Source organism: Colossoma macropomum, unplaced genomic scaffold (genome assembly GCF_904425465.1).
Source record: "Colossoma macropomum unplaced genomic scaffold, Colossoma_macropomum, whole genome shotgun sequence".
NCBI classification, from domain to species: domain Eukaryota; kingdom Metazoa; phylum Chordata; class Actinopteri; order Characiformes; family Serrasalmidae; genus Colossoma; species Colossoma macropomum.
In genome coordinates this window covers 13,467,509-13,494,434 of record NW_023494801.1, presented here as the reverse complement: position 1 = coordinate 13,494,434, position 26,926 = coordinate 13,467,509, and the positions used below count along the sequence as shown (strand labels likewise).

The window sequence follows — 26,926 nt, the reverse complement described above, 5'->3', positions numbered from 1 at the left end:
TGACTTTTTTCCAACATCTTCAACAGTGTAGTGTAAAGGGCCCATATCCTGCATTTCTCTTGCTTTTTCGATTCTCCCCTCTGAATGTGAGTTTGTTACGTCTGTGTGGTTTTATGAACTAAAAGCAGTCATAAATAATTTTTACATGGCCATTTTCCATCTTCTCTTTATCTCTTACAATAAATAGGCTGTTTTTGCTACTGTGCCTTAAAGACTGTTGTATGTAAATATGCTTTGTTCTGACTGGCTGACATGAATTGTGCCTCATTCAGAAAGCACTCTGAGCTGAAACACTTCTATGTGTGTGTATATATATATATATATATATATATATATATATATATATATATATATATGTAAAGTTCATGATAACAAATGCACAATTAACTACAAACAAATTTTTTTTTTATAAAAAAAAATCTTATTCTGTTCTCGGTCTCGGTCTCAGACACTTATGGTCTTGGACTCTGCTGTAGCAGTCTTGACTACAACACTAGTCAGCATCCTAGAAGTTCTCGAAGAGGTGAATCATGCTGTACCATGTCATTGCCCACCACTATGCACCCCTTCTTTACATTTGCATTATCTATAATTGATCATTAAATATTCTTGGACTGTGTATGTGCATGTATATCTGAAGATGTATGAAGAGGGGGATAGAACAGACCGACTCCTCAGCACAAGCCCCTCTCTTAAGCCCTTCTACTCTACAGTGTATGACCCTCTGCATGTTGCAGACCATCTAGATTATTTATTCATTATCAATATGCAGTCTCAGCAGTTCCGCATGCTATCATCATTCTACAGCCTGCTTATCAGCTATAGCACATAGCTGCCTGTGCATACTTTGCTGGACTCAACAGAGTGAGACATATGATAATGTGGCTTACTGTTTGCCTCCAAACTAGGGATGTTACTAAAGATTGTTTTAGCATGGTGTACTGATTAACATGGGACTTAACAGAATAAAACAACATGTACACAGCCTTTCAAAGATTAAAAAAAAGATAAACTAGACAAAAAAAGACAAAAAATGCAAAAAATACAGATAAATTGATATGTCCATTAGGCTCTGTTGCTTAAGGCGGTTACTGAACAAGGTGTGAAAAATGACACAAAAATGCACAATATTAGGGCACAATATTTTCATATCAAAACTATACACACCTGATGCAATTTTTTGGAATTTTGCCATATTGTTGCACCATAAAAAAGGTATCCTTTGCTTTTTACAAAACGGACAAACTGTGGCATTGTGCCAGATGCTTTCCACTTTGGAAAAAAACAGTAGAATATAAACCATCCATTATCATTATGCAAATTGCCAATTAATCATTTCTGATTTATTGATAATAAGCTTGGCCTAAATGATTCAAAAACTTGAGTATTAGTCGTAAAACCTATATTTGAATGAGAGGGCTACAATCTCACTTTTCTATAGCAACATACAATGCGCAAGCAGCTGAGCTTCAGTCTGACTGCAGTAACAAACGTACTTGAAATGAAGGTTAATTATGAAACATGAATATTTTAGTTTATTTTGAGAACAAGTATTCAAGTCCTCCTTTGGAAAAATCTGTGAATATTTGAAGCCTGTATTTTTTTTAATCAAGAGTGCTAATAAACCCATAAACTCCCAGGCTTAGTACATACTAGGGCTTATTATTCAGTAACTACAGGGACTTCAATGCAAACTGGCTAAGCCATCTAAGCATTTAAGTTATTGTTATAGCCTAATCTACACGTACAAACAGAATGACATCACATTCATTGATCAATCTGGGGTCCTGAAAACAGTGATTAATCAATTGATTGTCACTGTAAACAGATGAAGATCAATAGGGTCCACTAGAGTTTTCCTTTTTAATGATTTTGCTGATTTTTCACTATATTCACATTCACCGTACCTCCATAGATGTCCAGGAGCAGACTAAGCTGTTATAGAAAAAGTGGAAAAAAGATGTATGTTCTAGTTATGTGCTTTTGGGTACTTAAGGCAGAAATGAGGTGTAGTGGTGTGTGTGGGATCTATATGACATTTCTTTTTCCATTGCCAAGGGCCATAGGAAGTCACAAATATTGCCAGTTTTTAACCCTTCCTTTCGTGGAGAACAATTGTCCCTGTTGTCTTTCTGAAGCTTGTAGGATGAAGAGCCTAGAGGTCCACCATGCTGCTAAGCGGTGAAACTGTATAGCAGCTATAAATGTCAATGAAGTGGAAATGGTATGGAATGCTAAAGACTTTGTCTCTTCAGAGTAATAAGTGATTGTTCTGACTGGAGTATATATTCGTTTAGGGCTGCCTACTCAGCCAAACTCAGTTACACAATTATAAAAAATTCTCAACAGTTAATTAGTTGGTAATTTACATGGTGATAATGCACATTTTACATTCACAGTAAGAAAAAGACCCTGATAAACTGTTTTTTAACACTTTAAATGTCTTCAAATATTTCCTAGATGACTTTTTTCAATAAAGAAAAATTAGGAATCTTTAAATGATTCTACATGTTTTGTTCTAATTTAGTTAGGTCCATTTTTATTGTTTGATGTTTATTTAAAAAACAAAAAATCAGTAGATTAATTAAAAACAAATACTATTACAATACAGCAAATATTGAATCAACAATGTCAATAAATAGACAATAAATACAAATTAAACAATGCCAAAGTACAAAACACAAATGCAAAGTGCCACACAAAAAAATACTGTACTTTCCTAATTGCATCTAGCGAGTATTATGCATATAAGGACTAAATATTGCATATGTGGATGAGTGAACATTTGTATACTTAAATAGCAAGAGAAATATTACGCTTATGTCGACTATTGCTTATATCAAACATTACATGAGTTCCAATTTCTGGATTAGTTTACTTTCACGTTCTATATTGCATTATTTGATACTAGTATAATAAGCAGTGACAACCTTATAGTAGTGTTTAAAGTCCGATTTAGCAACAGACTTTTGTTTTTCAGTCCAGTGATTCAAGGATAATTTGATGGTAAGAGTTGTCAGTAGTGGGCAGTGTCAGTAACTGCATTCTAATCTCTGTTTCTATATGTTAGGCAGTCATGGTAGTTTTGCAACATTTCCCCAAGTTCAGCATAACACAGATCATAATCCACAACTTCCTGTTGTTGTAGCTGGCTTCCTGTTTCTTCTTTGGTCGTAGGCTATATGCTTTTGAGAACGACAGAAGCCACTTGCTGTTGCATTCACACAGTGCTTGAATGTCTAGGTTTAGAATCAGTAATCTGAAACATGTCTTTAATCATACTCTTGCTGTCATGATCAATGATATAAAAATGCATCATTACTGCTTAAAAGGTACAGGGAATCACTTGTAAATTATAAATAAATTCTGTTATTTTATTCAGTATTATACAACAGTTAGTTCCGATGACACTGATTGGTTGGAAAGTGTTGCTTTTATTTGTGATAACAACATTTTTTTTTACAGTAAATCTGCATTTCAGCACAGGTTTGTAGGTAGCAGCTCGCTTTACACTGCAGAAATCTGTCACTAGGTTTCTACTTTAGCACATACAAAAACAGAAAGTAGATAGATAATGTCTATAAGATGATAATATTTGATCTGCCAGTTTAGTCAGACACATTAAATTCCAAATTTGGCAGCTGTGACGCAAAACAACCACACAAACTGGAAATAGCCAGAAATAAACAGAATACAATTCGGCAATCAAGATGGGCTGTGGTATGTTTTGCAGACCGACTGAAAATAAAACGACATTCAAGTTAATCTGGCAAGTACTGAAAAACCAGAAGGTAGCTTAAGTTCAAGTTCAGAGTTTATTGTTGTTATTCTGTGTATATTGTGTATTCTGTTAGTACCTTTGCAAGCCAATGCCAAAGACATTTAAAAACAAATAGTGTTGTTAAATAAATATTACAACACAGCAGATATTGCAACAAGAAGATCGATAAAGAGACAATAAATACAAATAAAACATTACAGTACAAAACACAAATGCAAAGCACCACACGCACAAATATTACACTTTCAGAATTGCATCTGGTGAGTATTACACATAAAAGGATTGACTATTGAACATCTGGATGAGTGAACATTTGTATACTTCAATAGCAAGACAAATATTACTCTTATGTCAGATATTGCTCATATGAACCATCACATGAATTCCAATTCCTGTATTAGTTTACTTTCACGTGAGCTCTATAGTGCACAGAAAAAATAGCATTTAATCTGCTCACTGTATTATTTTGAGATATCAGTAGTGAAACAGCACTTGGAAAGAAGTAAGGTAAGATGTTTTATTTAAAGAACCCATATTGTGAAAAAGAAAGTTTTCCTCACTTTTTTGAAATAAGGACAACGGTTTGATATAATATGTAAACATTGTTTCAAAACGTTGTTATTTTGTGATGTCACACTAAATAACACATTTACATGTAGATGACTATTCAGCTACAGCGTAGCTTCGCCCATTTATACTCAAGTTATAATGAACGTAATAAACGTTATATTAGACAATATAATTTCAATGGATTATGATACAATTATGTTCCCTGACTAAAGGTACTGAGATGTACCCTTGAGGGTACCACCCCAGTGACAAGAGGGGTACTGCCCTAGTGACAGTTTCATACCTTTTTTTTCTGAGAGTGTACAGGGCAGTCAATCAGAACAGAGGTTATTTGCATGTATTAGTCTTAAAGGCACAGTAAAAAAGACAGACTGTTTTATCCTAATAGATAAAAAGAGACATTAGAAATGGTCATGTAAAAGTGAATTATGACTGTTTTTAGTATATAAACCCAAACAAATGTCATGTCAGTGGAAAACAACAAAATACAAGAAGAATGTAGGGTATGGGTCATCTAATATTTCAGATTTTTGGCAACAACAAGAAATTATCAAAAGATAAATAATAGACTGTGATTATCTATTTGTAGTACTTTCTTGAACAGTTACCTGCTTCTCTGGAGATTTTATTGCCATGTTTCAAATGCAAGACACTGTGTGTTTAGTATTACTTCATTCTCAGTGTTAAACAGATTTCTCAGTCATTATAGAATCTTCACAGTTCTGTTTGTCAATCTGCACACATCTAAAATTCCTTCTTTTTTTACAGTTCTCTACAAATTAGTTACAACCTATGAAGTTGTAGAGTAGAAGCAACCATTTTAATGTTCATGTATCTGCAAAAAATGGTTTTATATTATTGAAAACAGTAACTCCAAACTTTTAAACAGAAGTGGACACTCAAAAATCTGCTAATGCTTTGTAACTGGATTTGTTTTAGACCATTTAAGGGAAGTGGTTGTGGGGTATTTCAGTTAGGGCTCTTTTGGCAGTTGAGTTGGTAGCAGTGATGGCCTCTTGCTAACAAGAGAGTTACATGTGATGTGCTGTTTGATGTTATTCACTTCATAGAAAAGCAGAGGTATCAGGGTTGATGATGTAATTGTGCAGACCTGAGGCATTTCAGTCAGAGATATCAGATAGAGGGCCACAGAGCTAAAGGGCTAATAGATGAATAACTACGAAGCAGAATAAACCATGTTTCCACTGAGCTTCTGTTTCTCTCTCTCCTTTCTAAGTCTGTGTGATCCTGTGGGCCACCCTGCAGTGTAATCACATGCATGTTTCCCACCCCCAACGCCCCCCGCCCTTGTTTCTGGAGTTACAGGAGGCTTGTGGTTATAGACTGCAATTAATGGACAAAACCCACAGTGCTAAGAATAGTTGTCGCAACCTCCTAGAATGCCTAGGGGCTCTCCTTGAGCTGTGTGTGTGTGTGCGCATGTGTGTGTTGTAGTCTGTCTGCATGTAAAGGCGATCACCATAGCAACCAGGCTAGGAGTGTCAAAATAGTGCCTGGAGTGCCTGGTTTTCTCTCCTCATGAGCGAGGCGAGAACCCGGCTGCTTGATCCATAAGAGGAAGAGTACTGAACGAGGGAAAATACACACTTATCGCCCAGTGCTGAGCATGTGAGTCAAGTGAACATCTATACACATGGACATATGGGTCACCACACAAACATGTGTATACACCCACACACGTAAAGAAATGAAAATGTACCGCTACTCTTCACCTCCACTGCGTATGAGAAACAGCTGATGAGTTGTGCAGTTCACGTAGGTTTATGTGTGCGTCTAAGTGATTTCTTGAGTCTTGAGATGCTACTACACTGTCATTGTTTACAGTGGTCTTCATAATCCGGTTTATATATGTTGTCGGTAACGCCACAAAACCTCAAATCTCCAAAATGTTAACTTTACAGGTAAAGGAAAAGTGTTCTTAACTTTGAATGGATTAAGATGTTAATGGAAAATGTAAATGTAAGAAGGTGTTTTCCAAGTAGTCTGGACCATGCTTATTGGTTCATTAATCATGAGATGTTAACGCATTGTAAAAGGAAGCTGGCATTTTCAAATGCTATAAAAAGTTTTTTTTTTTGTTTGGATTTAGTGTATCCACAGCTTCCACTCTTTTTTGGAGACTTGTTTTTAGTTTATAAAGAACTTGGCAGGGATATTTCTCTGTGCATCTTGTAAACACCTCCAAAGTTACGTCTTAGAAGCTGGTTGCATTTTCTGCTTCTCACGATCTTTACAGCAATGTGCTTGGCAGTCATCAGATGTTTTCTAGAAGGTGTTGCATGATGTATTCAAATTTGTTTACTTAATAGCATTCATGATACCTTAAGTCAAAAAACAAATCACCACCCTAGATGTTGTTAAACATCTCAACTTCCACTGATCCTCTACCATGGTTTACAGTAACATTGTAGAAATGGTTTAAGAAGTCTTTCATTGCTTTCAGGCCAACCTTGGCCAAGGAATGCGTTTTTTTATTTTAAAACGAAAATGGCCAAAAATGGCCAATGGATAGTATTCTGATGACATCACGGTCATGCTGCCATCATTTTGGCAGGCAACCACAAGTCCTTTTAGTAGTGCTGTGGTGGTTTGTAATGAGATAACAAGCCATAACACATCCAACAAAGGCAGTAAAACACCTTTTTAACTTTTTAATTCGCAGTTTTAAAGCATGTTAACCAATGTAGTTGAGTGTATTGACTTGATTTCATTTGCTGTAATGACAACAAGCTAAAATCTAAACAGCTAAGATTTCCCACTGCGTTATTATTTTCATGTCCCAAACCGCATACTAGCACACTAAATAGTATCAAGGCTTAATTATGTCATTCCCACACCTTATCAAGTCCTGGCCGCGCAGTAGGATCTCGTCCCCCTGCCTTTTTTAATTTGTGACTACGACTTAATTACCTCAATCCAACGTCTTACTAAGTTGTAGCCACACATTATTTTAATTTATATGGGATGTCACCAGCAGGGCTCCGTATAAATGATCATGTTCTGAACTAACCAATCTAGCTAGTAACATTTTCTGGAGACTGCATCTAAAGTGTCTACATATATTTCATTTTTTTGTGGTCATTCTGGTCTGTTTTGCTTGATCTTTGTCCATCTGCAGAGATGTAGCTGCAGTAACGGTGATGAGATGAGCTCTATGAGAGCACAGTCAGAGTTACAGCTTGCCTACCAACATGGTGACGTGGTCTTCCTAATGACATAATCGAATACTATGAATAATGCTCTGTAACGTTCATATAACACAGTCATTCTGGTAGATTGCAACACACTGCTGGAAGTGTTGGGGTTGATAATCCATTATTACATCATTCATGAAGAAACTGCTGATCAATGCATGCAATATGACAGGAAAACACGGTTTTGGCACAGTTTGAAGAGTAGAGTAATTGTTAGTTTCAGCCCTAAATCTCAGTAGAAAGAATTTTAAGATATATCTGTCGCCAGGTGTCAATAGCTGGTGTATAAGCAGTTATGATAGCTATAGCTACATCAATAAAATAGGTTTCATAGCTACGTTAGTTCATGTATGTCATGTAGCGATTGTTCACTTTCTCATCTTCACTCTTGCTGATTTCCTAGCAAAACAACTGGCAAAGCTGTACAGTTTATTCCACCATGCCTAGCACACTGTACTTAGCATTTGCTAGCTGGGTTAGCCAGCAAGCTGTGGCTAATAACACACTGAGGGAGGATAAAGTGCTGGTAGCATTCATTAAGTAGCAAATCTGTGTCACTCTAGACACAGTTTAATTTCAGTTCATTCATCACCACTTTTCCTTCTCCCCTCTCTATGAGGAGTGTGATTCATTCTCTTACCATATGTTTGGAAGCAGCAAGTAATTATAAAGTGTGGTTGTGTGTATGTGAGAGAGACAGATGTGTGTATGTGTGGTGAGAGAGACAAAGAGAGACAGAGAGTTTGCATAAAACAAGCTCTTCTTTCTATTATGTATATGTGGATATTTGTCTGTGCTATGTGTTTTTGTGAGGAGGTACCATTTGCTGTTATGTTAACACAACGCTACTCTCTGCTTGCGTATGAAAGCTCAGGAATGGCTGAGCCAGGCAGAACTGGATAAATAACAGCAGTCAGACCAGCTGCATTCCACACACACGCACACACACACACACACAGACGCACTGCAGACTGAGAGAAAGGCTAGGCAAAATTAGCATGGGAGGATGTGATATTGATTAGGTGGAAAAGGTTGCTTTGAGTCTCTAGCGTACATGAACTGTATGTCAGGCTTATGTTAGCACCAGTTTTAAATAGAATCATTATGTAATGGTGGGTATATCATAGTGTCTTGGTTGTCTGGGGCAGGGCTTGGACCATAAGGCTAATACAAAGGCACAAATTTGTTCTCTCCTTGCCTCTCTTCTAGAGATACCAGGTATCAATATTGGGCTGATATCAGCAGATAATGTTGGATTGGAGGAAAAAAGAAAGAATCTGATTGAATCCTGTAGCAAATCTAACCTGAAATAGCTCGCATTCACACTGTGTAATGTGATGTTGTTAGCTGTGTGTTGTTAGCTATGTATTTCTTCCTGTGGGGTAGTTAGCATGATAGCTTACTCATATCATGAAAAAACAAATCTTCTTTGCCATTTTTAAATAAATGTGTTTGATATAAAGAACGGTGTTAAAATTAGAAAACACACCATTTACTTGTATACAAGTAATGCAGTAATGTGGTTTATATGTGGAAACTAAGCTGCGAAAACTGCCTATTTTGAACAGAGCAGTCAGTTAGAACAGAGCCTATTAACATGTTTAATTCAATAGGATAAAGAGAGGTTGAAAAATGGTCATGTAAAAAAGAATTATGACAGTTTAAGTGCATAAAACTACAAAATGACATAAGTGCCCATCTGGGAAAAATAAAGTACCAGAAAAATGTAGGATGTGAGCCATTTGAGTGAAGTGCTTCAATTTAAAAATAGCTCATTTAAAAACTTTGTGGTTTGTAAAGAAAAAAATATTGGATCTGTGTCGACTGATGCTCAAATTTTCAACATTGGTTTAGTATTGGAAAAAAAGTGGTATTATTTCGTCTTCTCTTCTCTTCTCTTCTCTTCCCTTCTCTTCTCTTCTCTTCTCTTCTCTTCTCTTCTCTTCTCTTCTCTTCTTCTCATGTCTCTTCTCTTCTCCTCATGTCTTTTCTCTTCTCTTCTCTTCTCTTCTCTTATCTTCCCCTGCCAGTTCTCTTGAAGACAGATCAGAGAGGTCATGTGTGTGCATCTCAAACACATCTGGTGAGAGAGCGAGTCCCAGAAGATGTGCAGATATCACCAGACACCTTGGCCTGTATACACTGGCTCAAAACATATGCGCAATGCCAAAATTGTAAATGCAGTGACCAAACAGACATTCCTTGTGAACTCTTTTGGAAAATCTGAATATCAGCTCAAATTAGTCTGTCATTTGAGCCAACAAGAGCATCTGCAGAAACGTGAAGAATGCAGGGGGCTGTGTTTGAGGAGGATTTGAGATGCTGATGATCGATGTTCTTTTCATATAGGAGTGTTTGCGTGTGTGTGTGTGTGTGTGTGTCTGTGTCTGTGTGTGTGTCAGTGTGTGTGGGTTGTATTCCGTGTACAAAGCATTCTTCAATATCAAAGTGAGATACTGTGACGCTGATACTTGACGAGTTCCCCCCGTTCCCCCCACACTTTTATCACAGCCAGGAGGAAGAGACAAAAACGGAAAAAAATGATGTGAGAAGGGTAAGGGAGGGAGAGAGAGAGAGAGAGTGAGAGAGAAGGAGAAAGATAGGGGAGAGGGGAGAGAGATTGGAGAGAGAGAGAGAGAGATTGCTGCTGGTTACCATGGAGATGGACCATGTGATCAGAGCGATGGCGTTCACAGTGAGGGGCGATGCCTTTGCCTGCTGCTGCTCTCCTCCACACATACATGCTGAGAGTGTGCTTTCCGTAGAGGAATGAGAGAAAGAGAAGGATGACCTGAAGGGAGGGGGTGTATCGATCTGAAGGTGGTGACTCACCTTCATTGATTTTTAGAGATTATAATAATATTCAATCAAAGCCAAAATAAAATCTTAATAATAAACTTATTGCCTATTCAAATAACATGAATCAAAGAAGCACTACCTTGAAAATAAGTGGCAACTGACTATTTAGCACAGTTAGTCACTCATATAGGTATAGCAGCAGCATTCAGATACAGCTCAAATGCATTTACCTGCCTCACGTTATTTAAATCATAAAACTGCAACACAGATAGACCAAAGTAAAAACAATCAGTTGGCAGATTGCCAGTTTTGTCTTCCAAGCAAAAATCTGCCATTTTCCATCTTGGTCGATTCCAATCATGCATCCGTATTGTAAAGCTAAAGTTATTGTGCAGAGTATATTAATTAGGACTCCATATGTTTGTGACCAATACAAATACCGATTTTTGAAGGCTAAAAATTAAAATCCAGTGTCATCCATTATATATGATTATATATGATTTCACTATTACACTCCTGTAGTTTTAGTTAAACAGTGCTTTGGTGACTGATATGGTTCACAGTTCCCAATTGTTATATAAATATAAAGTAAAAATAAATACTATAAATATTGTAGTGCTGGGGGTGGTGCTACCCATAAACATTTGCAATTTCTGTATGTTATCTTTTTTCTATTTTTCATTAGTTCTCTTCATTAGAATTTTTTTACGTTTTTATTTTGAGTATGTTGTTTTGTGTTCAAATTCTTTAATTCAGCCTCTATTTACTTTATATTGTCATAAAGTGAAACAGAGTGTCTCATGCTAGGTTCCCCAGTGGCTCATCTGTTTAAGGTTTTGCCCTGTCGTCTGGAGATTGCGAGTGGAGAATCCCAGCGATGGCATGACCAAAAAAGGTCTGAAATATTTTCACAGATACCAATAAATCTACAGGTCATCAATTTGGGCTGATATTACCAGCCAACTGATATATCATACGGTGACCATATGTCGTCTTTTTCTACGTCCAGCCAGGAATTCTAAGTAGTCTAAAATGTGTGGGATTTGGCTTTTTTGCATTTGCATTCTAGTCTGCCTATGTCAGCCTCCTGCACCCAGTGTCCTCTTTTTTCAAAAACCAAAATATCGTCACCCTAAAAATAGATTAAGTCCTAAAATATTTGGTAAAAGTAATTGTTAGATAAAGCTGTTGCACAGATTTTGCAGCCACTAGCAGTAACTAGGCTAGAAGCGTTTGCTAAATGGCTAACTAGGCTACAATGTGACTAATAATTGCAAAATCCACTCTGTAGAGGAAGATGAGAAGATATATAGGAGGTATATAGGAAAGGTAGAAGAGATTTTGAAATGAAAAAGAGATGCATTTAGAGGAAGGATGTCATGAACAGCTGACAGAGAGCAAGGCCTCAGGAGGACATCAACAAAGAGGAAGAGAATGTTTGAAAGAAAAGAGCAAAGGAAGTAAAAAAAATCAACTAGTAAAGTAAGGAAGTGGAAGAGCAACTGAGGAAATGATTAACTCTTTTACATCAGTATCAGCAGTGACGGGGAATCCTCGACCAACAGGATTTGATGAAATATTAATGCTGCAGTGGCAAGACTGTCAAAATGGAAGAAGAGAGAGAGAGAGAAAGAGAAAGAGAGAGAGAGAGAGAATTATTTATAGAAATATTTATAAGCCCACAGCTCATTCCACCATCACAGTGACCTTCAGAAACAGACAAAGATCACATCTTCAAGTTCTGCACCTATACTGTCTTGTTTACCTGTAAGCCAGGACTGTCTGAATTGGGGAGTAATGCACTTTAGTATATGCAAACATTTCAATTATGGAAATAGAAAGAACCCATAGTGTGGAGTTTTCTGTATGCTATACTACACTATGAGTACTCTTGCAAGTCTATCCCCCAGCCCTATATGAAGTTATTTGCTGGATCTATGTCTATTACAGTGTGCTGCGAACACTGTGCTTCTGTAATAAACTATGATGAATGGAACAGTTCACTGTTTGAATCGGCCCACTAGCTCCTCTGTAAGCAATAAGTGATCTCAGAGATGGATGAGGTGTTCGTTCTGCTCTGTGCCTACTGTGTACACAAGACAGCTATCTATATATTATATTGTACAGGTCCAAATGCTTTAATACAGTATGCTTAGTACTTAATATTAAAAAACTTTAAAGATGTTTATTAATTAATCTTTATTAATCTTTAGTGTCATGACACATTACAGGCTTTTTAAATTCACCTCTGGAGATACTGTTCATATATTTGGCGAAAAGAGAAAAACTGGTAATGGATCTGTCCCATTGCTAAAGCTGATGCTCTCTAGGAATAACCCATATTTAATGCTCCTCCTCATGAGTCTCTCTTATTGTGGTGTATATCTGCAGACTTGACCCTGCATTAGACTGCACTGACTTACTGTGTTGTAAATCAAGACTTTGTGTGTGAACTGTGTGAAATATTTCTCTGACCTGTAGGTGAACTCAGCTCTCTGGGCACCCATTCTTAATTATTTCCCACTTTTGCTCTCTTCGTTTCTCATTCATGCACTGAATGTGTGCTGCTACTACAGGCCAGGGTTGCATAAACTGGACAAATCACCATATTGCAGAAATATATTAATACATACAGCGATTTTGTTGCGCCCTGTTTACACAGTTTAGTTTGCATTTGCAAAAAGATTTGCGTTTGTTCAATCATGTGACTGTCTTGATTCACTCAAACTCCCACAGAGGGAACTGTGATTGGTCAGGATGCTCACAACCGGTTCTGAATTACAATAGTGTACTTTTTCCTGAAATTAAGTAGTGTAATGCATTACCGTATGAATTCTTGTTGTCGTATGTGTCTAAGAGAACAACAGTAATTATGCGTGATGAATTCAATTGTAAATTTCCTCTATATACCTGCTATTATCTGTGCCTGCCCTTCTGCATAATTGCTACCTGCAACAGCTGACTGCATGACATTGTTCGGGAGTGTGGGTAGCACAAGAGCAGGAAGCAGCCTGCTTTTATTGTGATTTACATAGCTACATGATTTTTACTTTCTTAATACCCCTCAATTTTAAACAGAGATCGAATTGATTTGGAATCCAAAGTTACTACAGAAGAGGTGACCGAGATGTGCTCCTCTGTGAACTTGTTATGCTTCCATGACACTATATTCTAGTTTTATACATATATATATACATATATATATATATATATATATATGTGTGTGTGTGTGTGTGTGTGTGTGTATGTATATATATACATATATATATATACACACACAGAGAAGAATCCTAGTAAAAAGTACATGAAAAATACTGCACGTGTAAAGTGTAAGAATGAACAAATCTTCTATAATTTTTAATTGTTTTGTGTCAAGTTGTATGAAAATTATGCAACCATCATGCAACTACAAAATTTCACTTTGTAAAGCCAATCTGAAGTCCTGTTCAGACGGGATTAGTTTTACATGGGGAGGTGGGATAATGTAGTTTTTATGGGAATTTCTCAGTGATTTTTGTCTCACTTCAATGCGCCGTGTTTGTCATTTGTTCCAATTGCGCACTCCCACATCAGTAAAGATTCCAGCACCTCTTACTTTCTACTTTGACATATCAGTAAAAACACAATGATATACTGTGGAACAGGAGTTCCTTAAGTATGGAGACACTTGAAGAAGTGTTTACTTCTGTTCTCTGTAGCTAAAATCAAACTAATATGTACTGTCCTACCTCATGTCCTACCTGAAACTCAGAACTTTAAAAGTAACTAGAGTAACTTCCCCAACACTGCTCACAGTGAGTTAAGAGGACTCCTTTGCATATTGCAGACTCCTGTGGTATCAATGTTGCAAAAGACAGTATCACAGTAATGATAAACAAATAATATATTGTGCGACCCAACTCCCAAGTGAGGCAAAACATGTCACAGAATTCTGTTTTAGACCCAATTTTTACATGTCAGCAAGTGAATCTACACTTCAGTCAGTGTGTTGAGTGTGTTAAAGGGTCAGTTCATTTCAGACTGAAATGTCTTCTACTACTATTGTAACCTACATTAAAATAAAGCTTGTATTCTCTCTGGTAGTGAAGGCTTTTTGTCCTTGCAGCCAAGCGACAAAAACACACACATACTCACATACACAAACCACTCTGTGGTCTTTGTTCAGTGCTTTCAAAGATTAAATGTATGCTGTCATGGAGAGGGGAGATCCAGATTAGATCGATTTAAGGACTCCTCTCCTCCTTTCACTTCCAGAGAGTGAGTGGTGTTTGTGAGGAGCACAAAGCCAGCTCTGTCTGCTGTCTGTCCTTTTAGTGCTGTGTCTTGGTCAGTATCTTGAACAGAGTCACTTTGTTGGAAGGCAGAGGGCATGCTGGGATTTGTAGTCTTCTCAAGGATGTGTTTTATGCCATTAAAGTACTGTTTAGTAATCCAATAACATGTCGACAATAAATGTGTTTTATCATCATTTATCTAAAAGGTACATTTAGAGTGAACAAACTGATGAAATATTACCCACCAAATGGATGTAACAGTCAGTAGGTAGTTTCAGTAACAGCAACAGTAATGGTTTTAGCAAACCTAAAAGAACAGAAAGGATTGCCTGCACTAATATTCATCTTCAAACAGAATATTTTAATCACAAACACTGCACAGTCCTCTGACTCATTTTTAATCTGGCAGCTAAGCTAAGAAAAGCTAACTGATCTTAGCTTGTTCTGCAAGGTGTTTTATTGTTAGACATTATATTAAAATTGATGTTAGCAAATACGCTAACTAAGATAAAGTTTAGCTAGTCTTACCTTACAGCTGCTTATTCTGTTTTGATATTGAGCTGTGAGTGTGTTTGTTCCACCTCCAACTATATTTATTGTGGTAGAATCGACTGTAAACAATTATAATTATAAGTTCTAGTAAAGCTATTTTCAAATGTAGTGCACCTTGGGGTACTGGTTTAATTGTCTGTATTCCAGTACTGTGTCAGTAGTTCTTCTAGTCAAATTTCTGCACTCAGTATATTTTTATATAGATAATTCTAAAACCTACTAAAATATTTAGTTCAACTGAATTGCACTGAATTGTTTTAAAAAAATTGCAGTCTTATTAAAATCTGTGTAAAATTTGCACCAAATAGTTTCCTAAAGAATCATAACCAAAATGAATCAGTGTGAAATTTGAGATTTTATGATTCACCGATTAGTTTCCTAAGGTATTGCAAATTGAATGAATGTCGAATTTAAAATTTCATGATGTGCTGAATAGTTTCCTAAAGATTTGCCCTCAAATTGAATCGGTGTGAGATTTTATGATGCATTTAAATATTTCCTAAAGGATCATCATCAAATTAAATCATTGTGAGATTTACACATCATACGTGCTCTGGTCTGTATCAGAGACAAACTAATAATTAATTGATAAATAAGCTTTCTGTCCAGATGCTTAACCCTTGAACTTGTCCTTTGAACTGTTCCAGGTGTTCACCACATACTCTAACGAGGACTATGACCGGCGTAATGATGATGTCGATCCTATGGCGGCATCAGCAGAATATGAGCTGGAAAAGAGAGTGGAGAGACTGGATCTCTTCCCTGTGGAACTGGAAAAAGGTAACACAGAACTGGATTCTGCACAGCCCCACAGAACTTTAGCACTTTCCTTTAGCTTCTGTTTTATGAGCTTTTTTGCTTGAAGAAAGAAATGCTGTTGTGCAATTACATAATTAATGCTTAATACTAATAAGTCTAACACTTCAGTCCCTAATTGCATTAATCCTAAAAGCTCTCTTGTAAACCTTCTTGTATTTTGTAAGTATTTGGCTCTGATTTTACTGATCATCCAAGGCTTTTCATGCAGTGCTGGTTCTCTAATTGCTAATACGTGCACTAAAATAGATAAACTTTAAAAACAGTTGTAGCACAGCTGTTTTCAAACAGGTACCGCTGTATAATGCAAGGCGTAAGAAATAGTCTTGCTGTTTATTTTATTTGTTTTGTTCACTCCTATAACATAAAAATAATTATTTTTCAAAGCTTTCTATGTAAATAATAAGCCTCAGGATGTGAAGCTCAAGCAGTTAAAGCCTTGGGGCCTGTCAGTGTTCCCAAACTTCAATTCCTCACTCTTATAACTACATAACTTACTTTCATAATGCTGAATAATAAGTCTGTTAAATCTAATGTAATATAATAATAATAAGTCCAATATTACACATTGTCATTGATAAAATCAGATACCTTATCACCTTCAACTCATTAATATCCCCCAGGATGTATATTTTCTGTGTTACTGTGTTTTTTATCACTGTGTAAAAGAACTTTATTGTTATACTACCTTTATTGTTGGATGTACTGAGATAGTTTCAGAGACAGCATGTGCACACATTTCCAGTGCAGTTCACCACACTAGTATTAATTTGTTGCATTAGAGCAACGGAATATTCCTTTTCACGTGTTTGTTTATTTAAAATTGTAGTTTGTGACATATAGAAATTAAAATGTATTCATTTATGGCTTTTTTAGATTATTAATTATTTACATATGTGAATAAAAGCAACAACAGAATTGAGAAATCACGTTAAATTAAATCACATTAAACGTAAAGAGTAGATTAAAAGGCAGAAAAGCTGCTATTTAGCCTCTGTATTAAAGGGTTAATGAGTGGTCTTGTCCTATCAGATGGCGACGGTTTGGGGATCAGTATCATCGGAATGGGCGCTGGAGCTGACATGGGCCTGGAGAAGCTTGGAATCTTCGTCAAAACAGTCACAGAGGGAGGAGCTGCTCACCGGGATGGAAGGTCAGAAACGGACTGAAATGAACTATATGGGATTTGAATGGATTTGGCTCAAGCCAAGTAGAATTTGGATGAAATTGACTGGAAAGACTTTTGATGAAATAGCTGTGAGGCTTTTATGTAATAGGGGATTCCCTACATCCATGCGCAATCTCTCAAGGCTATTAGAGCATATGGCTTTATTATATTAGACTTCGCAAGTGATTTAGTATGTTCAGGTCACCAAGGGATCAACAAAGGTGCATCATGCCTGAGGGCAAAGCTGCTGATTTAAAAGTTTGCTTAGCAGTTTTGTATGATGCTAGAGACATTACAAAGGAAGTAGGTGACAGTTGATTGGTATGTCTTGGCCAATTAGCTACGTTTAGGGTGAGAAATTAGCGCTTTACAGAGAACTATTCCTTTAACTATAACTTCTATTTCTGCAGAAATTCAGCTGTTGTGTAAAATGTATTAAGTGTAATAGTGCCAGTGTATTAAACAGCACAGCTGCTGCTGAACACATTTGAGTCAGAGGTTAAGAAGACCTGTTTCAGTTGTTTATTTACAGCTGCACTGACACTTGACCGAGAACCTATTTCCAACTCTGTATTGTTGCAAACGCTCAAAGTACCTCAACAAACGAAAGAGTAAACCACAGAGAAACATTCCCTTCATAACCTGCAGAGCAACGAGAGACCTCATATTTGGTCAACTCAGCTTTATTGGAAAGTTTTAGCTTTAGTATTCGCATAAACATTTTGATGTTTTTGATAATCAGGGTTGTTTTTGCTAGCATTGTAAAGCTAGCAAAATAATCACGTTTTCTTTGGCATAAATCTGAGATTATCTGGTAGCAGTATAGACCCCAAGAGACCTACAGAGCAGAGTTCACACAATGGGATAAGAGGTCAGGTAGAGGTCATGCTCTTTCATTTAAATAATGGGATATCAGATCAGATGCTAGGGTTTACTTATGGCCGCTTCATTTCTGATTACACAACATATATACAGCAGCATATTTTTGCACAATCCCACTTTTTTTGCCAGTTGCCAATATTAAAACCATACATTTAAAACAATGTTCAGAAGTTTTTTGCTTAACTTTTTTTCTTTACTTTGGAAAACTGCCATATAAAAGCAATAGGAAGTCAAGATTGTCTGTTATTGCTAATAACATCATATCTGGGCTGGGTGACATATCAGTATTGATACCACAATGATATTAAATTTTAGTTTTAGCATTATTGATGGATAACAAAAACTAATTTTGGTACTATTCAGACGTGATTAGGTTTACATGGTGAGGTGGAATAATGTCATTATTGCTGGTGTTGCTCTGTGATTTTAGTCCCATCTGAATCTAATCAGCCACGTTGGTCATTTTTACAGACTGGACATTCCTTCTATAAAACAAACTGTAGAAATAACCTCAAATTATATTAATCCCAAACAATTGCCATGTTGGTAAATGAAGGGTTTTGTTGCAACAGTCTCAAGAGTTTTTCGGTTTTTTCATGATGTTGTTGGGAGTGAGCTCTACACATACACATTCCCAAACTAATGGCTATGCCAAAGACACATTGCATTCACCTAAGACAGCTAGATGGTTAGAATAAAATGAAATGCTTGGACATGTTTTGTATTTGTGAGCAGGTTACATTACTCTGCCTCTCCATGTAAAACTAATCCTGTCTAAATAGCACTTTACTTAGCAATGTATACCCAGCATTTGCTAGGTGCTTCAGATGTTTTCGAAGAGGATTTCAAAATGCACACAAACGTAATAAATATTACATTTCCTTTCTGGTTTTGGTCTGATTAATATTTACAATACTTACTTTCCTTTTGATGTAATTTTAAGAGAAGCAGTCCAGCAGTTTAATCAAAATAAGCTTTCATCTTTGTAAGGTTTTCTTTAAGCATGGAGTATCTATGGCACAAGCTGGTAAACCCATGATGTTAATTGCGATAAGACACTTCCTCTCATGTTCTGTTGTTTAAGTAGCACCTAAGAGGTCCTCTTCTGTCAGTCAGCTGTGTGAATGTCCTGACAGGCCGTCTGAACTGTCATAAACAAGGATGAGGGACTGTGGTTGGAGTAACCTGCAGACGAGGCTCTTTAACAGAGACGTTTTATGATAGAGAGGAGGCTGACAGAGGCCATTCATCAGTTTAATGGTCAGGAATTACAGGAGACATTTAGTTAAGATGACTCTTGCCTGAATGTAGCCGTAGTAATTTTTAGGTCAACTGTGTCATTCTTTAGCCATATCACATACCTTCTGTATTTCTTTTAATATATAACACCTCAGTGTGAATTAATGCAGGAGTTAATGCAGTAATGGAACAAGTCAGCAGTTGTGAATCTAATGCATCTGATGCATCTAATGTTCTTATGTCAAATGTATTCTTTGTTGTAAAAGTGAGTGTGTTATTGATAATGAGTGAACAAATGGGTTCATTGGTTCAATGGTATGAAAATAGATTAACATAAATGCAGTAGCAGATTCTGCTTAGTATTTTATCTTACCAGCATCTTTCCTTTTGCTGTCCCCTTCTTTCTTGAACCAGGATCCAGGTGAATGACCTCATAGTGGAGGTAGACGGCACCAGCTTGGTGGGTGTGACTCAGAATTTTGCAGCATCAGTCCTGAGGAACACCACTGGCAAAGTCAAGTAAGCAAATGCTTGAGTAGCTCTACATCGTTTCTGCTCTCACATCATGTGACATCTGATTTTAAACTTAAAGTCTGGTGCAATATGTTATCTGGACAGGCCTTCATTTAGGACTGGCATTTTTAGGGTAAAAGCAGTAATGTAGCTTTGCTTTGAAGTTTATAATGTACATGTATTTAAAGCAGGCACAGATTTGTGCACTCAAGGAGCCTTTGTAATTTGGCTACACGAAGTGAATCTGAGTCTCAGAAGCCAGACCAGCAGACGTCCCTGCAGTTATAAACTCCTGAACAGTTTACTGTGAAATTGAGAGCAAATGGATGGTTGCCACCGAGCAAATGAGAGGTTGCTGGTAATAGGGCTGTACAATATACATAAAATACTAGTACTGTAATTATATTGCTGCTATATGTCGCAATTGCGTTGCATCGTGCAGTATATTAAAACACAATGGTGAATCAGTAATGTGAGATGTTTAACAATTGGCCTGCGTTATTTCGACCAAAATAATGTACTTTTGTTAAATTACATGAATACCTTGATTTATCGCAACACCCACGGAAGAACTTTTCTGGAACTGTGACTATTCTAGGTACTGTAAAAAACAATGGGCCTCATTCACCAACTGATCTTAAGAAGAAATTTCTTCTTAAAACCCACTTACGCAGTTTTCATGAAGATGCTGACATTTACCAATTCATTCTTACTTGGGATTTGTTCTTAGGCAAGAACAAAATCTGCACACACTTAAGAGCACAAAGGTGTGAACAACTCTGCGGTTATTTGAACACGATATTGGTGAATGAGGCCCATTGTTATTGGTTAGAGGGCTCATTTACATATTGCAGCCATCTGTGTTATCAGTATTAAAAAGGCCAACATCACGATAATGGTAACTGTTTAATGCTATTGAATACTATTCAAAGGATTTGCTATTTAATACTATTGAATACTCTCAATACTGTAGTGCTGTTTAATACTATTTAATTGACTTTTTGCTGCATAAAATGTGAGAAGTAGAATAAAAATAAATATAGTCATAGTTTTTGACTAATTTATTTTTTTTAATTTTTGTCTTCTTTTTTCTTTTTTGACTATTCCAACTTCCCACACTTCAGAAATATTTAATATTGTGTTTTGAAGTACTTATTACACAGATGTGTCTGAGTTTTTCTTCTTTATGTGAGCCAGCAAAATACAAAAGTCTAAGGAATCTTTAAAATTCAATGATGATCAATTTACAGCACTTTAGAATTCCACTGACAACAGAATCAGTCTTACACTTCATCACGACGATAAACTGTATCTACCAGAAAGCCTCTCAGGTCTTTTAGAAGCTGTCTTCAGCATTGGTTTATGACAAACATTTCATAGTTGTTTTTGTAGCTTTTGGCTGTGCATAGATTCTAGGTTGTGGTGTTTCGCCAGATAAGCCAAGCCCTCCACACACCAATAATATATACTGTTTGGAAAGAAAATGGATTAAACTGATTACATTTTTTCTGCATCCCCCACCTTGTATTGCATCATGCATTCCTACTTTCATTTGAAGAAGGGGTTGATAGTAACTTATCTTGTGAGCATCAAGAGAGATGCAATTAAAACATGCACTATCATCTCAGACAACTTTATCCTTCATTTTTTTGACTGTGGCTGATGTCTCATGTTTTCCTTTCTGGGTTCATGTTAGCCACCTTAAAACAAGATGTAGTTCAGCTTCATAAGTTTGCAATTAGAAGAGGAGGCAAAACATGCGGTTTTACTTTTACAACCAGAATAAAGTAAGTAATTAAATATGTGAAACAGCCAGAAACGTCTTCCACTACAACAGTACTGTTAAAACCAGCACAACCACCACATATTATGCAGAGGGACAGGCTTAAATTAACACCTATAGAAATGTTCAATTCACCCCCCCCAGCAGACCATTATTCAACCTAAATCTCTGTCCTTGAGCTAGTTTGCTGAGATGAACGCTTCCAGAGCAGCAGGGTTGCTATGTAAGACTGAGCATTTGCATCTTTCACACTGTGCCCTTGCACAAAAAGTACTTGTTAGATTATTATTGGCTTGCAGTGACAGAATATAGATAGATAAGATATAATGTGATATAGTTTTTCTTTGCGCAAAATAATCTAAGTAGATTAGCTTGCAGTATGAGTTGAGAAGTATCCTTCACTATTCTGCTGGTGTTTAGAAAGAATATTCATGCCTGAGGTATGTCAATCACTCTCAACAGTTTTCAGAGTCAGAGACACAGTGTTCAGTGGGCTGTGTCTTCTCATGCATATTCATTAATTACATTGTCACTCAGTTTTTGACCTGAACTAGAAACATGTACAAAACACTCCTGTTTGTCATTCATTCACTGATGCACCCAAAAGCAACAGTGATCAGAGCACAGTGCTAGCCTATTAAGCTAGTTGACAGCACGGATATAAAACTAATTAAAATAAAACATGTAACATGTAATACAATTAATGACATATTTATATTTAATTAATGTGGAAAATATGAGCTGAATTTAAATGCAACTCACAGAGGGCCATGCTTAAGTGTTCGGTTCAATTAGAGCGATCCCTGGTGCGATAGGGTCGATTAGAACGAACCCTGGTGCGATTCCTCTGTTTATGTGGTTTGTTTGAATGCTGCCCTCCAAACTTGGTGCGCATCAAAGAAGCAGGCCAAGACTCTCTGAAGAAGTCAGTCAGACTGTGCTTCCTAAAGGATTTTGCTGTGCTATTTGCTTTACAAGTTTTATAAACGACCACTGAAACGCATGGCATCTTGAGACTTACTGCACTACAATATCACAAGTATTTATTTATTTATTTATTTATTTATTTATTCTCCCCCCCAATTTAGTCATATCCAGCTCCTCTCACTAGTTATCCAATCACACAATACCACCCACCAGTGCCAGGAGGGTGAAGGCAAACAAACACAAGTTTCCTCCGAGTCATGTGAAGCCAGCCACTGTATCTTTTCGAACTGCCAGTTACACAATGTCATTAGACAGCTGAGTGCACTTGGAGGAAAGCGCTAACCACCAGTTCTGTTTCATCAGCTAACAGACGCCTGAACTGGCTAGTATTGCGCACTGATTAAAGGGGGTCATCCTGCCCACCCAGAGAGAGTGGGGCCAATCGGTCTGTCTTGGACTTTACTGACGGCTGTAGCATCACCAGGGATCAGCTCACAATCTCCTGATGATGGAGCCAGTGCTTAGATGGTTGCGCCACACGCTTTAATAAAACCTCTGTGTACTTTCTAATAAACTAATTAATGAAAATTGCATTATAAATAAGTTAGATGTCTATAATGTTGAGAGGCAGAAACCACAAGATAGGCAGATCCAGGCTAATCTTTCAACCAGCCATCATCAAACAAAGGCAGGTAGACGTCAAACTAATGAGGCACATTTGAAAAGATGCCTAAGAATTATATGAAAACAAACCAAACAAGCAGCAGGTTTTAGGATAATGAGTGGGCAGAGTCATAATTATCCAAGGAGATGAGGGGAACTTAGGATTTTCAGCTGCGTAAGATCCACTCATTTATTTTGACAAAACAAAATATCAATCAGCTCTTCAGTGTGAGTTAAATCGGCTCTGACATTCAACAAAAGAAGCCAGCTTGTAACTGGTGGGGTCTTCTTTATTTAATCTCCTTTATAAACAAAAGCTTTCTGTAGCATTTCGTTACCTATAACCCTCCTTTCTAGACATTCACTTGCCCTCTTTATTTTTCTCACAGTTCTCTGTTGATGTTTACATATACTCTATACAAATTAAAATGATATTCTGACAACTGTAAAAAAAAAAAAATCCATATAAGTGTTTCTTTCTTGAATGAGTCTGGTCAGTTGAAGACTCCTCCTGCGCTTTCCTCCCTCCACTGTCCTTTTGGCGTACTGCTTACCCGAGCAGACCCCTACCCCACTGGCTAGAGCGTTGCTTAGCAACATGAGAGACAACCGCCCTGCTGTTCTTCCCACCCATCAAGAGCATGGCCAATAAATCTCATGAACCCCTGGCCATAGGTGACATATGGCCCAGCATTGACTGTAAAAGCACTGCTTTGGCTGGATGAGCCAACCCAGGGGCATTTCTTTCATTTACATAGAAAACCATGTCTCTTCCTGGTTCAGTTTACTGCAGTTTAATGGGCCATGTTAAAACAGCAGGCAGCTGAAATCACAATCTTAGAATCACAATAATTTTATTCACCAACCACAAGATGTATACTTAAGTTCTCTTCTTGCAAATTAGAACATAAATTTCAGTGCAAATTCAGAAAACATGTATATAAAAAATGCACATAAAAGTACATACATTAATGTAACTCCTTTTTTTCTTTTTTAACACCATTTGAGAATGCCAACTGCCCTTTACATTGTGTGTACGTTTCATGATGAATAGAACAATAGACATTGTTCATAATAATGATAATAAAATAATAATAAAAATAATATGTTCCATTTTAGTTACAAATAAATATTTACACAGGAATAATACACAGGATAATGATCTTCCACTAACTGATTCTAGGAGTTTGCAGTAAGCCTGCGTAAGCTCAGGGATGTAGTCTGGACAGGCCATAACACTTCAACAGATCAGTAAGATATTCCAGAGTTAAGCCATTAAGAGCAATAAATGTCATAAGCAAGACCCTCATAGTCAATGATGAACTTAAAGGGAAATTCCACTCCTTTTTTTTAAATTCTGCATAATTAAATTTTTAAGATGTAAACAAAGTTATTCAAAATGGTTTGATGTAAAATGCTCTTAATGGCTGAGCTCTGGAATATCTTACTGATCTGCTGAAGGGTTATGGCCTGTCCAGACTACACCCGTGGGCTTAGGCATGATTTTTAAAAAATTCTGCATAATTAAATGGTTAAGATGTAAACAAGTCATTCAAAGTGATTTGATGTGAAATGCTCTGTTCTTGAGAAACGTACTGAGTAAGAATTGTTCACAGTGGTGGTGATAGGAACCAGACGTCATTGTTTTACGATTCAGTGTTACGCCAAGGTCCTCGACTGTAGTGTTTGATTGCCTTGAGAATCCGGTAAGGTCGGGATAAAAAATGGTTCAAATCACTTGGAACGTACATTACATATATTAATGTTAAGAACATTTTTACCATTTCAGAGACACAAGGATTTGTTATGACAGCAGTTATATACAGTACGTTTAGTTAGCAACAGAAGATGTTAATGTATGGTTAATCACAGAAGAAAGGTATGGTAACTGAATGAAGTCATATTGTAGACTGTTCTCCATTCTTTTGTTTCCATTTTGCTGAGCTGACTGGTTCTTGGTTTTGTGTGTGTGTGTTGCAGGTTTATTATTGGCCGGGAGAAACCAGGGGAGCAGAGCGAGGTTGCGCAGCTGATCCAGCAGACGCTGGAGCAGGAGCGCTGGCAGAGGGAGATGATGGAGCAGCGCTATAATCAGTACATGGAGGAGGACGAAGAGGTCAGCTCACAAGCTCAGCACACTTACACAAACACTTCACAGACACTGTCGAGAACCCTTTCACACACAGACTAAACAAGAACATTAGCAAGAGGCTGAGACCTTGTTCAGCTGAGTAAAAAAACACATCCTGAACACAGGGAGGACACATGGCTGCCAGGACCAAGGACATGTCACAGCCATTGTTAAAGATTGAATATATAATTCAATTCACATAAAGCCTTTTCAGTAAAAGTTATTCATTTTTCACAAGATCATCTGCAAAAAATTTGATATGAGATAATCCACTTGCATAAAGAAGGAGAAAGTCAAAGAAAAATAAGTGAAAAAACAGGAGTTTTATGTATAAACATATATGTAGCTCATGTATAAGACTAACAAACTTTGGAGAGCAAACATGTCTTAGCTGATCAACTACATCTGAGTTTTTTTTTCACCATACTATCACTTTAAGATAATTAGCTCCTTGCATGTCAGTAATATAATCAGGGACTCAGCCACAAGAAGTTGGCCACTATATTTTTTTTAGCATTTTGTTAAGTTAATGGCTTTCCTGCGGGTGAATTTGCCCTAGTTTTTCCCAGGTGACAGGTGTGAATTATTGGTCCTGTACATGCAGTATTCACACCTTCATCCGCCTTGGTATGCTGTCCGGCCAAGCCCTCTCCTCCTCTTCCTCTAGGCCTGACAGCTTTTGGGTGTGAAGGGAAAGTGGTAAATAATTCAGTGGTGGAGGATCAGATGTGACCAGGTTGGACAGGACGCGGGTGTGAAAACAAGCACAGGCTCTTCAGAAAGACAAATACTCTGCATCAAGATCAAAATCAAGAAGAACTTTTTACTGAAAAGTTTAGCACAGAGCCTATTTGTTTTTAGCACTATACAGTATGTCATCTATGTCTTTGTCACAGTAGAAGACTGTATAGTGCTAATAAACAAGACAGTCTAATAGAAATCACTGAATTACAATACACACACTACGCATTGGTGCAAATCTAAGCTCTGAACCTAACAGTAAGTACAGTACCATAAATATTAATAGCACAAGACAATGTGTTAGATTAAGAAATAGTAAGTAGTGTAAAACCTGAGTAGATTAAATGCAAATTATATGTAAACCATAATAACAGCATATCTTGCAGTGTAACCAATAGGCAGCCCAAATTAGATAGCAGCATACTATTATATTATACCAGCAATCTGATGAACAGTCTTTGAGCCCATATGCTTTCATGTTGGAATTGCAAACAGTAAGTAGACTCATTCTGGGCATTTGTCCTGAATGGCCAGATTATAGTCCTGGCAAACATTTGTAATGACTAAGACCACAACATCAAGCCTAGATTATGTTGTGTGATATAAAATACATTGTATTAATTTGATCAAATACCACAGCCTTATGCATTTTAAATATCTCAATATATTTTGTAAGATTAGCTCCAATAGTATACTAAGTGTGTACTGGCTCACTCTACGTGCTACACTAAGATATACTGTCTTCTTATATACTATAATATCTACTATCTACTCGTGTATTAGGTGTGCAATGCATTGTTTTGACCCAAGACCATGGTACATATGCATTTCCAGCACCTTAAAATAATGATCATTTGCATGCATTAGATGTT

The 26,926-nt window shown here is 36.9% G+C and overlaps 1 protein-coding gene across 1 annotated transcript in view; it reads left to right on the top strand.

Moving 5' to 3' along the window:
* Nucleotides 1-26,926, top strand: part of ppp1r9ba (protein phosphatase 1, regulatory subunit 9Ba) — a 72,035-nt gene that overhangs the window by 32,305 nt on the left and 12,804 nt on the right. The window contains exons 3-6 of the mRNA XM_036589517.1: nucleotides 15,839-15,971; nucleotides 17,040-17,160; nucleotides 19,711-19,815; nucleotides 25,163-25,298. Of these exons, the coding sequence (XP_036445410.1) occupies nucleotides 15,839-15,971; nucleotides 17,040-17,160; nucleotides 19,711-19,815; nucleotides 25,163-25,298 (495 nt within the window). The remainder of the gene's footprint in view (nucleotides 1-15,838; nucleotides 15,972-17,039; nucleotides 17,161-19,710; nucleotides 19,816-25,162; nucleotides 25,299-26,926) is intronic.